This window comes from Apaloderma vittatum, unplaced genomic scaffold, assembly GCF_000703405.1.
Source record: "Apaloderma vittatum isolate BGI_N311 unplaced genomic scaffold, ASM70340v1 scaffold4148, whole genome shotgun sequence".
NCBI lineage: Eukaryota > Metazoa > Chordata > Aves > Trogoniformes > Trogonidae > Apaloderma > Apaloderma vittatum.
In genome coordinates, this window is record NW_009732355.1 from 151,131 (window position 1) to 164,826 (window position 13,696).

A 13,696-nucleotide genomic window follows, 5' to 3' on the forward strand; every position below is an offset into this window, starting at 1 on the left:
TTTATGTCACTAGGGAGCCATCCCAAAACTACTCACCACTTACATATATAAAATAGTTGTCATCTTTAATTCTGTTCTCTCCTAGGTGCAATTTTGATTACATCTAAACACTTTTTTTGCCTATCACCTCTAAAATCCATAACTGAGGCAGAACTACTTGGTACTACTATTGGGCTACAGCTTGATATAACCTCACTAGTTAAATAAAAGTGGGGGGAGAGTTCTCTCCAGCTCCTTGTATACACAGGTAGATTTATACCAGAGTTTTTATAGCACGCCTTAGTCATTGCAACTTTCTCCTCTCTGACATTAAATGCAGTCCTGCCTGCTCACCATCCAGTATAAATGCTGCTGTTAATGATACTCTCTTCACAAAACTCTCCTCTCTGGATTCTCTAAACCATTTTTCTTTTTACTACATTAAACAACAACAATAAAAATCACTCTCACTGTCAAAGTAGTTCACAGACCAACAAGAGTCCATTCATTCTTTATTTAGTATTAGGGTGCTACACCCCTACCCCAATACCAGTTTGTCATATATGCAGTCATGCATATTCATGTTTTTTCCCATGCAACTGTTCCAGCTTGAAGGGATATTCCACAAATAACCACTTAGTTACCTGGTTGACCTTCCTCATATTCCTCTTATATCTCTCCTTTTCCATGACACCTCTAAAATACAAAAGGAAACCATGAAAAAAAAAGTAGACTTAACAAAATTTACACTGCTGAGATGACAATCTATCATCTAGTCATCAATCAGGATACTTAAACTAACAAATCCCTGAGAACCTAAGACACGGGAAGTATACATTATAGAAATGGAGGAATTTTTCTATCGGACGTGATCCAGGTATGTCAAGGCCAGTACTGAGATGAATCATAGAATCACAGAACTGTTTAGGTTGCAAAAGACCTTTAGGATCATCAAGTCCAACTGCTAACCTAGTAATGTCAAGTCCACCACTAAACCATGTCCCTAAAGCTAATAAACCTGGATGGATAATTTCTCACTGGATGATTCATGACGTGATTCTGATCAAGCAGAGGTTTTTCACATGCTCCTCAGCCTCTCGTGTTCCTGGGAGTGTGGTGTAGGGCCTAGGGCCTGTGCCATGCCAGGTGCCTCTAAAAGGTTTCTGTCTCTGTGGTACAACTTAGCTCGGACAAGCAACACGTGGCAACTGGAATCTGACTGCAGTCATCTCCTACCACTGCTTTAGTGTATTCCTCCAAGCACTACTCTTTGAGACCTCTTGCTAAGGTACAAAGAGTAGAGACCGTCTTTTCTTCCAACATATTTAACACAGTGAGATCCCAATCCCTGCATTGGGTTCACAGGTGATAAGCTAAATCAAATATATTATCCCAGAAATTCCTTCCAACTGGCTGCTTCGGTTTTTGCAGTTAAGCAATACAAGAGGTTCACACGAGGTCTTTTATATTGTTTTGCATGTATTTTAAGGCGTTTTAGAATAAGTACGTTTTTATTTATGCAATTAAGCATAGTACAGTTCAGTACAAAAAGTCCATGATAGGAAGGCAGTGGAGCAACATGAGGTTAGAATACATTTTCTATTATATGCTTTGAGCAAAAAAGTAGCATGTATATCCTGCAAAAAAGGATTATAAAGAAAATAAGATAATCCACAAGCAGCTGCAGAGGGAAGTTACTGAGAAATCATCTTGGATAGCATAAGTAACTCTAGAACTCTGGTTAAAATTACAGCTTTTAAACTATTATTTCTTAATTAATGGGTTTTGCACTGTCAAATATCAGGTGCTGAACACAGCAATTACCTGCATTATATCAGATAAGCCTGTGTCAACATTGCAGTTTTCTAACGGGTGTCTAACTGCCTCCTAATAGCTAAGAGAAATAAGCAGAAGTAAGTATTTTAATCATATTTATCAAACATGAAAGAGAGCCAAGCCAGTTATTGCAAAAAACATCCCCTGCCAATTATCCCACACTTCAATAGCTACAATGAAAGAAAGTCAGAGACCTTTGGGGGAACTTTAGCCTCTCACAAAGTTGAAAGAGAAATTCCCAGGGAATTAAAAGCTAGATCTATCAAGGCAGTGACATACTCAGTTTTCAAAGTGGAAAAAGCCAGCTGCTGCATTGCCAAGTGTAAGACCTTTTTCCTTACGCATCCTTATCAAAGTTATCTCCTAGCCAAATGCAGAACAAAATTCTACAGTGCTCTTCTCCAGAAGAAACTGGTTTCGTCTTTATCCTAAATGCTTGACACTGAAATTACAGATATCTTGACAGGATTACTACTTACTAGGAGAAAAAAAAAAGAGATGCTATTCAAATAAACAGTTAAAGATAAAACTAAATGGACATTTATAAAGGGACATAACATAAGACCTAACAGCAATATCCCAAACTGAAAGCCCACCTGGAGGGAGAAATTAAAATATGTCTACATTGTGTATGGTATTCTCTACACCAAATACGGCCACCTATTTAAAGAAACATTTGCTGTTTATTTAGAAACCTTAGGGGAAGAGGGAGGAAAAATGCCAGCCATCTAGTGGAGAAGTAAGGGTCATAGACACAGGCAGACGTGACTTAGTCTTAATTTCACATACAGTTTTTTCTAAATTAACAGTCAATAATTTCTTCCAATAGCTTTTCCCATACATTTAAATTGTGTAAATCTCATAGGCAATGCATATATTGAAGTTTTGATAAATTATATAAGAAACACCATATGGGCAGTTGATTTCAGACCTTACTGATAGAAGGTTTCTCACATCTTTCTCAAAAACACTTTGCACTATTGTAGCTGACTATAACCTCTATGACAAGTTCTCTCCTATTATAAATGTTCATTGACAGAGCTATAGTGCTCCAAAATGATGGAAAGTGTAGAATGGCTAATACAAACTTCAGGAGATTTTTGTCTAGGTGCCACACCATACGTAACTTCTATTCCATATTTTGAAAAGAGGCATAAAAGTCAGATTTGTGGCCTGCCTACCTACCATAATAGAGTCCTTAGAAAATACTAAGAACAAAGACAAAATGCTGAGCCTACACTATAAAAAGGTTTCACTAGATCTGCTCAATTCATGGGGAGGGGGGAAATAAAAAGAAGGCCTGGATGGAATGCTGCCGTGATACCTCCTGAGAGGACAAACATAAATCTCACTAAGACAGAAAGCAAGGTATTATTGGCAGTCCTAAAATGCTGGAGGTGGTGGAAGGGACTTCTTTGCAGGCGATTAGCTTAGCCTTGGAATGCAGCTCAAACACGCATCTCAAACAGATGGCAAAATCCAGAGAAGCAGCCTACAATTTGATATCAGCAGCTGCGTGTAAAATACACGCGGGTGTATGTGGCTGATAAGAAGCATGTTGCAGCTGGCTCTACCCAACCATGCATGAGTGCACACACTTGGATGATTCAAAACTCAGCTTTCCAGTCTCAAAACTCAAAATTTTGACTGGGAGTCTAAACTTGTGTGTATGTGCCACTACAAAAGTGAAGTGAGAAAAGCCAGGCTCCATCCTTCTTCTCAGGGCAGCAGAGGATCACGGAGTGCCCCAACTCTCCTCCTGCACCAGAATTTCCTGAGAGACAAAAGGTCTCTGCATTGCCCCCACTGCTGAACATAACTCAAAGATTCAAATTTCGCTGCCTTGAAATGGCAAAATTCTAGTAATGGGAACAAAGGAGAAAGTGAATATTACTAGAATACAGTTGCCACAAGTGCAAATGATGTAATTTTGGGTTTTGGTGGAATGTTAAACTTTTGCTCCTATTATTTTATGGTTTACTGAAAAATAATTGCTGAATCTAAAAGTATTATATCTGATCATCTGAATTTTATCCTTCAAAAACTGAAGGTAACGACACATTTTAACAACTTGATCAACTGGCCAGATGAAGAAATAGAATACGCTATCGCCAAATTTGTCAATGACAAAAATTTGAAGGAGCCATTACTGCAGTAGAGGGCAGAAAAAGCATTCAGAGGGACTCAGATACATCGGAGAAATGAGCCAAAAAATCCTCATAAAGTGTGCCTCAGAAAGATACAACGTCCGGCCCCTGGGAAGGTTTAAATTCCTGCAATAGAAAAGGCTGGACATCAAAATGAGGTCGGCACTTCTGCAAGGGAGAGAAAGAAAACAAACACAAAACAAACAAAAAAAAAAAAAGGAGAGACTTTGCTGACCAGGAGGGCAAGTGGAGAGAGCTTGCAATGATTGAAATTAACTTGATACTGGGCCAAATCAGGAGGAAAGTAGCCAAAAGATTAGAGAAGTAATTTAGCCTTTTATTAAGCACCTGTGAAGCCAAACCAGGAGCAGCACAGCCACTTTTGCACTCCTTAGCACAAAAAATGCACTGAAAAACTGGCAGAAGCACCATAAAACTGGAAAAAGGCCTGTAAGACCACTATGGGGCTGCAGCAATCAGCATTCAAGGAATGGATGAGGGAGCCAGGCTTGCTCAGCCAGCCAGAGAGAAGCCCGCAGGGTGCACTACATTTGCAGATGCCCAGTCAGCTGTCTAAATGGAGATGCAAGGATAAACAAGGCAGACATTGCTCAGAGGTGCACAGCAAAAGCACAAGGGTGGCAATCAAAGGTTACAGAAAGAGGAAGAAATGAATTTCACAGTGGCTAGGCATCGGGGTGGGTTGTCACAGAGCCTATGGATCTCCATCACTCAAATTGGACCAGAGGATGCCCAGAGCAACCTGATCCAACATTGAAAGCGGCCTTGCTTCGGCAGAATGTTGGACCAGATGACCTCAAGAAGCCTTCACTATCTAAATTTTTCTATGATTGTCTGATACTGCAGTTCACATATGGAATACCATTGCTAATACACTAAAGACTTGTAGGCAGACAAGCACATTAAGGAGTTGTACGAGGTTAGAAAATTCTAACTTGTGAAGGACTTGAGTTCAAACTTTTCTCCTGAACTGGAACAATTTATTTCTTAATTCTGAAAAGATGTTGCCCTCAGTCTTTCAGAAGCTTTCACTTCAATCATAAGACAGTGTTACACATAGACACGAAAACTGAAATAACAATATAAAAAAAAAATAAATCACTAAATAAATGGTACATAAATTATTCCATAAGAGAGTCATTCCCTTGTACAGAAGTTTTAGTGAAACTGCCTTGATTTTTTCCTTTAAAAACTGCTTAATTTATAATTCTGAATAATATTCTTCCATGTACTGCATTACATAAATTTGGCAAACACCAACAGAAGAAGGGTGCCACACTGGAAGGAGTTTTTAATTTACACAACTAGATAATTTGGACTAAGTAGTCTAAGGACACTTAAACAGTGCATATATCTTCATATATGATGAATAATGAGGAGTTTCTGAAAATCACTTGTAAAAAAAATTCCTTTTACTTCGATTCTATTAAAAGCAAAGAGATTTTTTTCCTTGCAAGTGTGAATGTGCAGTAATGTCACATTACTTTTCAGGCAATTTCTATGACATTATTTGAGAATACCATTGAAATAAGCAAGCCTAATTCATCTGGCGCACTGTGTGCCCTCTTAAACATGGATCATATCGTGCACCTAATAAGATCAGTGGAATCTGATGCGTTGATCTTGTGGTTAATAAAACTAGGACCATTTTACACTAAAGTGAAATAAGTCTTCTGCTTAATTTCAATCCAAGCTGCTCAGGAATACTTAGGAAGACCATATGTGCAAAGATGTTAACAAGGTCAGATGGTATTTATCTGTAAAACAGGTGAAAGGTTTGACATTAAAGACATATACAGTAGAGGAAATAATACTCAAACCCTGCACCACAAAATACAGGACACAACTGTCATGTGTTTACTCCAAAGTTTAAATATTTTATTAACAGTCTGATTAAATAAGCATTAATTTTCCTTCTCATTCAAAAAATACTTTAAATGATTAAGTTGGTGATGAAATAATTCAATATACTTTTAATGATTGGATTTTTTGCATGTATTTCCAAGACAAGCACTGTAAAGTGTCCATCATTCTTATCTCTGAAAAGAGTATCTAGAGAAAGTAAGGGCCTTTTTAAAAACAGTGTCCAGGTAGTCCAGAATGCATGTGACCTCTAATTAATATGATATACTTGATATTCATGCCCTCCTTCACAGCTGTGCTGATAACAGAATAAGGTTGGTCTGTTGTCAAAACTCGCCAGTTAAAACATGCTCTTTCAGCAATTTCAGGCAAGAGAGAGAAACTTTTCTTGCCACTGAAAACTAACTAAACCTGATATTAAAACAAAATAATTTACAAGCTTAAATGAAGCCCTAGAAAAACTGGCTGAAATATATTGTTATTTTGTGTACTGTTTAATATTTAAATTAAAACATTAAATGTCTTTGTAATATAGTCCTCACTTTAAGCTACTTCGTGAACACAAACTCAATTTCCCTTCACCATTAATCAGGTTTGTATTAAATTTACGTTGTGCCAGCTCAGACCTCAGAAGGAAAACAGACATATTGCTTACAAGGATGCCATTAAAACAGAATTCTGTCGATACAGGTTTTTAGGTACATACATGCTTGCCTAAACAGCCCTCAGCTTCAGGGCTGTTTAATACTGAAGCTCCACAAATGAAAACATACAATTACAATTTGGTATATTTTTTGGGGGGGGAAAAAAGAACCATAAAAGCAGGCTTTAACACTTTTTGTTCATGTAGATTATTTTTCAGTCTGCTATTTCTATTTTGTTTTTCTTTTTCTTGTTTCCTATATGCTGTTTTTAAATATTGTTTCTAAGTATCCAAATCATGTCAGCGTGGTTTTCATACTCCATTGACAGAACAATCCAGTTATTCACTCTCAACTACTCAAAATATTGGCTCAAAAAAACAAGTAATAGCCACTCCTGCTTTCTTATTCTCCAAGTTGTCTCTACTACTAAGATATGTCTCATCTGTCTCTCCAGCTTTTAAGTGGCTATCTTCACTTCCAGTTTCTTAGCTGCCAGCATATATATATGCCAATGCATATATAGAGCCAAAACCATATTTCCTTTTGGGGAAAAAAATATAATCCATACCCACAAGCATTCCTTAAATTAATGAAAACATTTCTATGCCTATTATATGAATCAACTACAGGAACTGACAAATCCTAATACAATTTCATACTGCACAGAGAAAAAGCATATTATATCTTTTGCCAAATAACAATTTTACTTTCCCTTGTTAGGCAGTAAGATCTTCGCCAATCTGTATGGAGGCTTATTGGGTAATTTTCATGGCTCAATTCAAAAGTGAAGACAATCTCAACATTGATTAATTGTTACTTCTAAAATACTGACATTTGTACAATACAAGCACAGTTCTTTATGCACACAATATAATTGTATCCATATATACATAGACAGTGGATTTTGCTTTCTTCCTTTCTCACCACTTTTTATTTGACAGCAAACCAAAAAACACAAGATTTTACTCAAATTAGTCATGGGTATTAAAATCAATGGTAAAAATATCATGTGGTGTTTGTATTTTCGTTTACCTGCAATATCTATGAAATACATGTGCAAAACTAGCCTGTGATCTAAAACACAAAATAAATCAGCCAAGTCTGACAGGACAATCAGACACTGAATTACTCTATCTGAATTTGAATTATAGTACGGCCAGCCCATTTAGACTGTTAATACCAAAGATGCTAATTTCTTAATAGTGCCATAAACCACGACAAACATACAAAAAGCACGGTATTTGTAGCACAGCTACAGAGCTGCACTAATGCTAATAGCACTGCCATTTCATCCCACAGGGGTAGGAACTAAACCAAGCACATACCCCAAATCCACAGCTGATAATGGTTAATCTGCAATTGAAGGCAAGCATCCCTTGCACTAATTAAAATGGGAGGAGGAGAGGAGAGGGAAATATCCTGATGATCTGATTTTACAATCCCACTTGCTCTCCCAGAGGAAGACAGCAGCATCCAGGAACTCTCACCCCAGAGGGCCCTCTGCAATAACAGCTGCCTACATTGCTACCAATTCCTAGAAGAAACTCTCTCATAAAAACAAACAATACAATTTAATGAAAATCTGAAAGAAGTCGAGGCACTACAAGGCAATACCATGTTTCTGATATTTTTCCCCTGTACTTCTTCAAGAAGGAAGGTATGAATATATCCAGTGAAAGCCCATGAGACTGCTGGCAGTCTTCCTCCAGGCTGGGAATCGGAAACGCGTTATCTACGTTCTCTTACAATACAGTCACCTTGTCAGATGTACTGAGTAACACAGGCCAGTTAAAGCTCCCATTCAAATTCTGAATGACTCGGCAGGATTTTTTTTGTACAGGACAGAAAACCCTGAGTGCGCTCCTCCACCACCTTCTCACCTCTGCAGACTGAAGGCTCTTAACAAGTTAAGCATTTCCTTTACAATAACACTCAAAGACACAGCATAGGTGTGTTTATTGGGGCAGTTTGGGATGACAGAATTTGGGGTGCACTGCTACGTGCCTTGCCTGACCATCTATGGTGATGTAATCTTGAGAAGGTTAAATTTATTTAGAAACTGCTTTCCAGAAACACATGTGCTACAGCATAGCAACCTTCTGCCCCTAACACTTCAAAAAATTACCTGTCCTTTAGGGTCATGAATTTAATACTTCATATTTATAATATGGAACAAAATATGAAAGAAACTATGCTTACAGAAAGCTCATGTCATCAGTCTTTGCAGTGGTCTTTAATTAGCAAAGGCAACAATACCCCTGAGACTTGATCAATGTCCATTAAAAACTTTTATTGTCTCAGACAGAAAGCGACCACCATTAAACAGATATTAAACATTTACAGCTTGCGCTCACCATCCTTTTTCCTACGGAATACAAGAAATAAGAGGATATACCTGCGTAAACACAAACTGAAAAAGTATTTTTCTGAAGAAAACTAACGTTTCCTTCCATTTAAAGCCTATACTTCTTGATGTATGTTATTATGCTTATTATAATTTTAGAATTTATTTGCGTAGCTATTAGACTGTTAGCTTAGACAGATTAACAATCAGATATATACATATTGTCCTGGGTTTAGCTAAAAGCCCAGTTCTGTTTAGTGATTTTTACTTTCCAGTTCATATACACATATACATGGAAAATATGATGGTACCAAACAGAAGTGTCATTTGATGATGAACTCTAAATATACTGTGTACAGCCCATCTCAGATTCTTTTTGTTCTAGAAAGTTGAATAATTTGAAATATTTGGGGCACCCGCTGTTGGGAAATATGGCATGGTTTTGCATTTTATACAAACAGCATAGACTGCCATGTGTGCTGAAGTCCTGGGGTTTATGAAGCATGGAAAATCTTTCTGTCTTAAGACCTAACGTTTCCGCTGCAATAGAAAAAACAAAGACAATTTTTAAAATAAAAAAGGGCAACTATACTTAAAATCAAATGAGCTGGATAATGATGCAGAAGTAGCACAGACATCTTGTTTCAGTATTATTGGCTCCTCCAACATAAATTAGAAAAAGCTCTCTGAGAAGTTAATTTTGCCGTCTCACAAAAGTGTTCTTGCATTGCCAAACGAGCAATAGATGACTGTTTTGGTCAATGGGCTTTGTAAGTTGAGCAAGTGGGAAAGGGAAATTCTATTTCTTTGATCGGTTGAGAAAATTAACCCTGGCAAGTTTTGGTTCCCTCATATTCTGTTTGGTGGGACGAAAAGCTTTGGACTGGGTTGGGCTAACCATGGAGCCAAGGTTCATCTTTGCTGTAAAGAGGAGAAAGTAATGAAAATAGGGGCCTAATGTAGTAACCAGCACCGATGAAAGACGTCACCACAAAAGACTGGTTTGATATTTATGAGCATGTACAGCAATATATTCAATACCTGCTATGAAGTGACATAGGCACGCGTCACTTGATGAACTTACCAGCCTGCGGATCTCTCTCTCACATTCCCGCTTTATTCTATTAATCTCATCCTGATGGGACTGATAAGCTGTGCGCAGGTCAGCGGCCTTCATTTTATCCGCCTGCATAAGGTTGTTCAAAGCTTCTTCAAGCTGTTTTTTGCCAGATTTCAGCTCCAAGACCTCCTGTTGCAATTTTGTCCGTTCGCCATCGAATGCCTTCCGAGCCTCCTCCTTTGCCTCGCTCAGCAGCGCTGTCTTCACTTTGTCAGCAGCCCCGTCTCGCAGGACGTTGACTGTGGACTGCAAACGCTGAATTTCACCGTCTTTGATTTTCACCATTCTTGCTACCTCCTGCTCATGCTGCCGGATCAGTAGCTCTCTGACACTCTGAAGTTCCTTCATTTTCTCCTCGTGGAGCTTGGCTTTCAGTTCAGAAACATAAGCAGTGTGCTTGTGCTGCTCCTGCTCCCTTTCTTGCTTAACCTCTTGTATTTTCTCTCTCAGTTTACCCACCTAGAACATCAATATAAAATATTAATTAACAAGTGCTACCACACTTTTAAAAGTCACCAAGGGAGCTTTTTCTGAAGCATTGTTAAGAACTCATGCCTAATATTCAAAACCAAAGACTACATAACTGACACCTCGCTCTCCAGCAAACGATGAGAGAACCAGGGCTGGAGAAAAGCCCCATGTGCATGCAGGAACCTGCTTTGGAGTTCTCAGCTTTAGGGAATAAAATAAAACCGAGCAGCAGCCAATCCAGTTCTATTTCCTCCACCAATCACCCCAGACTACTCTCATCCATAAGCCCTCTACTGCACCCTACAAGCCGATGGAAAATGATTTAGATAAAGAGAAGAGAATTTGTGTTTATCCTGGGAATACGTTGAATTTAGATTTCTTAATTTCTTAGCTCTTGTAACGGGAAAGTCATTATTAGATAAACCAAAAGAAATGTCCTTCTGAAAAAGCAAGCCTACTCAAGGGGCTTCATGTAGGACCATCCCAAAACTGAGACTACTCATCATCTCCAAACACTTCAGAAAATATAGGCCAATGACTCTAAGGGTTGAGGAGGGTAGAAAAGAAAGATCCTATAGCCTATTATAGTAATACCTACTGTGATGAAAACTCATCATAAAATGATGCTCAGCAGGTTGCATGGAAAGCAATGCTTTTTCCTGGTGGGATTAGACATCCATTTAGAAGGAAAAAAAAAAAAAAAGGAAAAAAAAAAAGGAAAAAGGCTTGCTTCTCTATTATGCAACACCAGAAAGGCTACAACGTATTTCAGTATTCAGTGTCAGTAGCATCTTTCTACTAAGCCTTATCACAGTGACTGCAAAAACATTGGCTCTATATATGTACTTCTCATCTAAAGCAAAGTCAGAGGCAGAGATTTCAAAGACCTATGTTTTAACCTTGAGTGCAATACAAGCATACAAACTGAACAGTGCTTCATGGTAAAAGGAACCTACTCAGCTGCAGGATGTTCATCATTGTCACAATATTCCCAGACTGCTTGCATCTATGCTGTACAAACCTGGGATCTGTAGTCTTACAACGTATTTAATTTCTGCTAAACCAAGCCAGAATTTCAACTCGCTTCAGAAAAACATTAGAGATCTCTATTAGTATTTGGACTGCCATTTACTATGAAAGTATAATGAAAACTTTGGTTTTTTGCATGATTGCAGATTCTAGAGTCAAAACAAAAGTAAAGTATTAATTAAAAGCAATAATATTAGTTCAGGAAAGGCCCAGAAGTTGTCATTATTTTGTTTATTAAAAGCAGGTTGGTTCTAAACAGGTACTTTTTTTGTTTGATTTAGGAAAAATGGGACAACTTAACTTAAAAGCCTCAGATACAATTCATCCAATGAATCCAAGATTACAACTTAAATAATTTAAGCATGACTATAAAACAAGACCAATGTTAGTCACCAAACCCACAGCACTAACAGTAGGATTTCCAGAGTCTGAACTTCACCTGAAGCCTTCAGACAACATGGACAGCAGAGTTTCCCTGGGCAGAAAGTGTTACAATCCAGTGACTTTCAACAGTAACTTTCACTGCTTGCATTAGGGTACACAATTCCACAGGAGAGTCTAAGAATCCCTCATTCTTTCCCACAGTGTGAGGTTGGACTACATGGTCCTTAAAGCTCCCTCTCAATCCAAACCATTCTATGATGCTATAACAAACCTCAGACACTTTACTCGCCTATTTACTTTCACAAGTGGATGAATACATAGATAAATTTGCATATGAACCAACTCTCAGTATTTACTTAAATCTGTTATTTCCTTACTGATGAGCAAAGTAAATTGAAATGAAACGGAACAATGAAATCTAGCAACAATGCCACAGGAAATCAAACTGTATGATGGCATATATAACCAAGTTAATATACTCCAGAACTACAGTACTTCAAAATTAGTCATATTCTACATACAGCATGCAAATGAAAATAAAACACATTAAGAAATGTGACTTCCTAAAAGCATTTTTAATATACTCTGAAAATTTGGAGGAGTATATATGACATAAAATGTCATACTTTCATTGAATCTTTCATTGAATTGAGAGAAAGCAATATCTATATGCATTGTTGCTGTCTGTGTGAACAAAAATTAAACCAGAGTAACTGAATATTATCATATATCACTAGTCATTTTACTTAAAAGCTTCAGCAAGAGCAATGTAAGCAAGAATCCTTCTAACCCCTCTGGATTTTTACATTGCATCTTAAAGGCCTATCACTCCTCATGACCCAGTAAAACAGATGCATCATAATTCTCGAGGTCTTTTCTCATTTTTGTGTCTTGTCAGAGATGGAAAGTTAGACCTGTCTGTTGGGTATTCCCCAAGAGCCATAAGCTGTCCTTTCTTCCTGCGCTCCCACCCTCCCCGCCTTCCCGCACATTCTGCAGATCTGTACAAGTCTGCCTTCCACAGCATCTGACTGAATGAAAATAGTAGTGTGGCATTTTCCCATATGCCAATGCCTCAGTTTCAAAAAGTTTCAAAAGGAACTTAAACTTTAAAGCAATTTGCCTTTTTTTGATTTCCATCACTTTTTTTTTTCTTTTAATGAACAAAGCTGATCTGTTCACAGGCAGAATATGAAGCATAACCAAGAAATGAAGCCAACAGGGAAACAAAGTCAGGCAGGATAGCAGGGCACCAATAAAGCATTTGTTTTCTGCCCTTCTAAATTAAATCTTTAATAATCAGTGCACATTGATACAATTTTGCTGCCAAAGAAGCAGCAAGCTTCCTGGAAAAATAATGCAAAATGTCATTGCTTCTTCCCTTTCCTTTCTGTCTCAACAGTTAGTGAAAAAAAGGATTTTCTTTAAAAAGATACAAATACTGCAACAGGGTATTTGCATCTGGTGTTGTTTTCTTTGACAAGGTACTTTGTACACCTGAGAGAGAAATAGAATCATAGAATGGCCTAGGCTGGAAGGGACCTTAGAGATCATTTTAACCCAGCCTCCCTGTCACCAGGGACACCACCTCTCGACTAGATCAGGCAATGCATGGGGACCGAACGGGAATCGAACCCATGACCTTGGCGTTGTTAGTGCCATACTCAACTGACTGAGCTAACTAGCCCCCAAATATAATAGTTCAGTTTTACAGTCAACTCATTTTACTCTAAATTAGACAGGAAAACACTGGTATTGCCAGGCTCTAATCAGGAATATCAAATCAACCAGCTATATTCTTCTGAAATTCCAATTTGGCAGGTAAATCCTGCATGATTCTTGCTTTTCTCTTTCCCTT

General features: G+C 37.9%; 1 protein-coding gene across 1 annotated transcript in view; it reads right to left on the bottom strand.

The window, feature by feature from the left end:
* JAKMIP1 (janus kinase and microtubule interacting protein 1) overlaps window positions 1-13,696 on the bottom strand; it is an 82,271-nt gene that overhangs the window by 60,369 nt on the left and 8,206 nt on the right. The window contains exon 2 of the mRNA XM_009875494.1: window positions 9,919-10,413. Within this exon, the coding sequence (XP_009873796.1) occupies window positions 9,919-10,413 (495 nt within the window). The remainder of the gene's footprint in view (window positions 1-9,918; window positions 10,414-13,696) is intronic.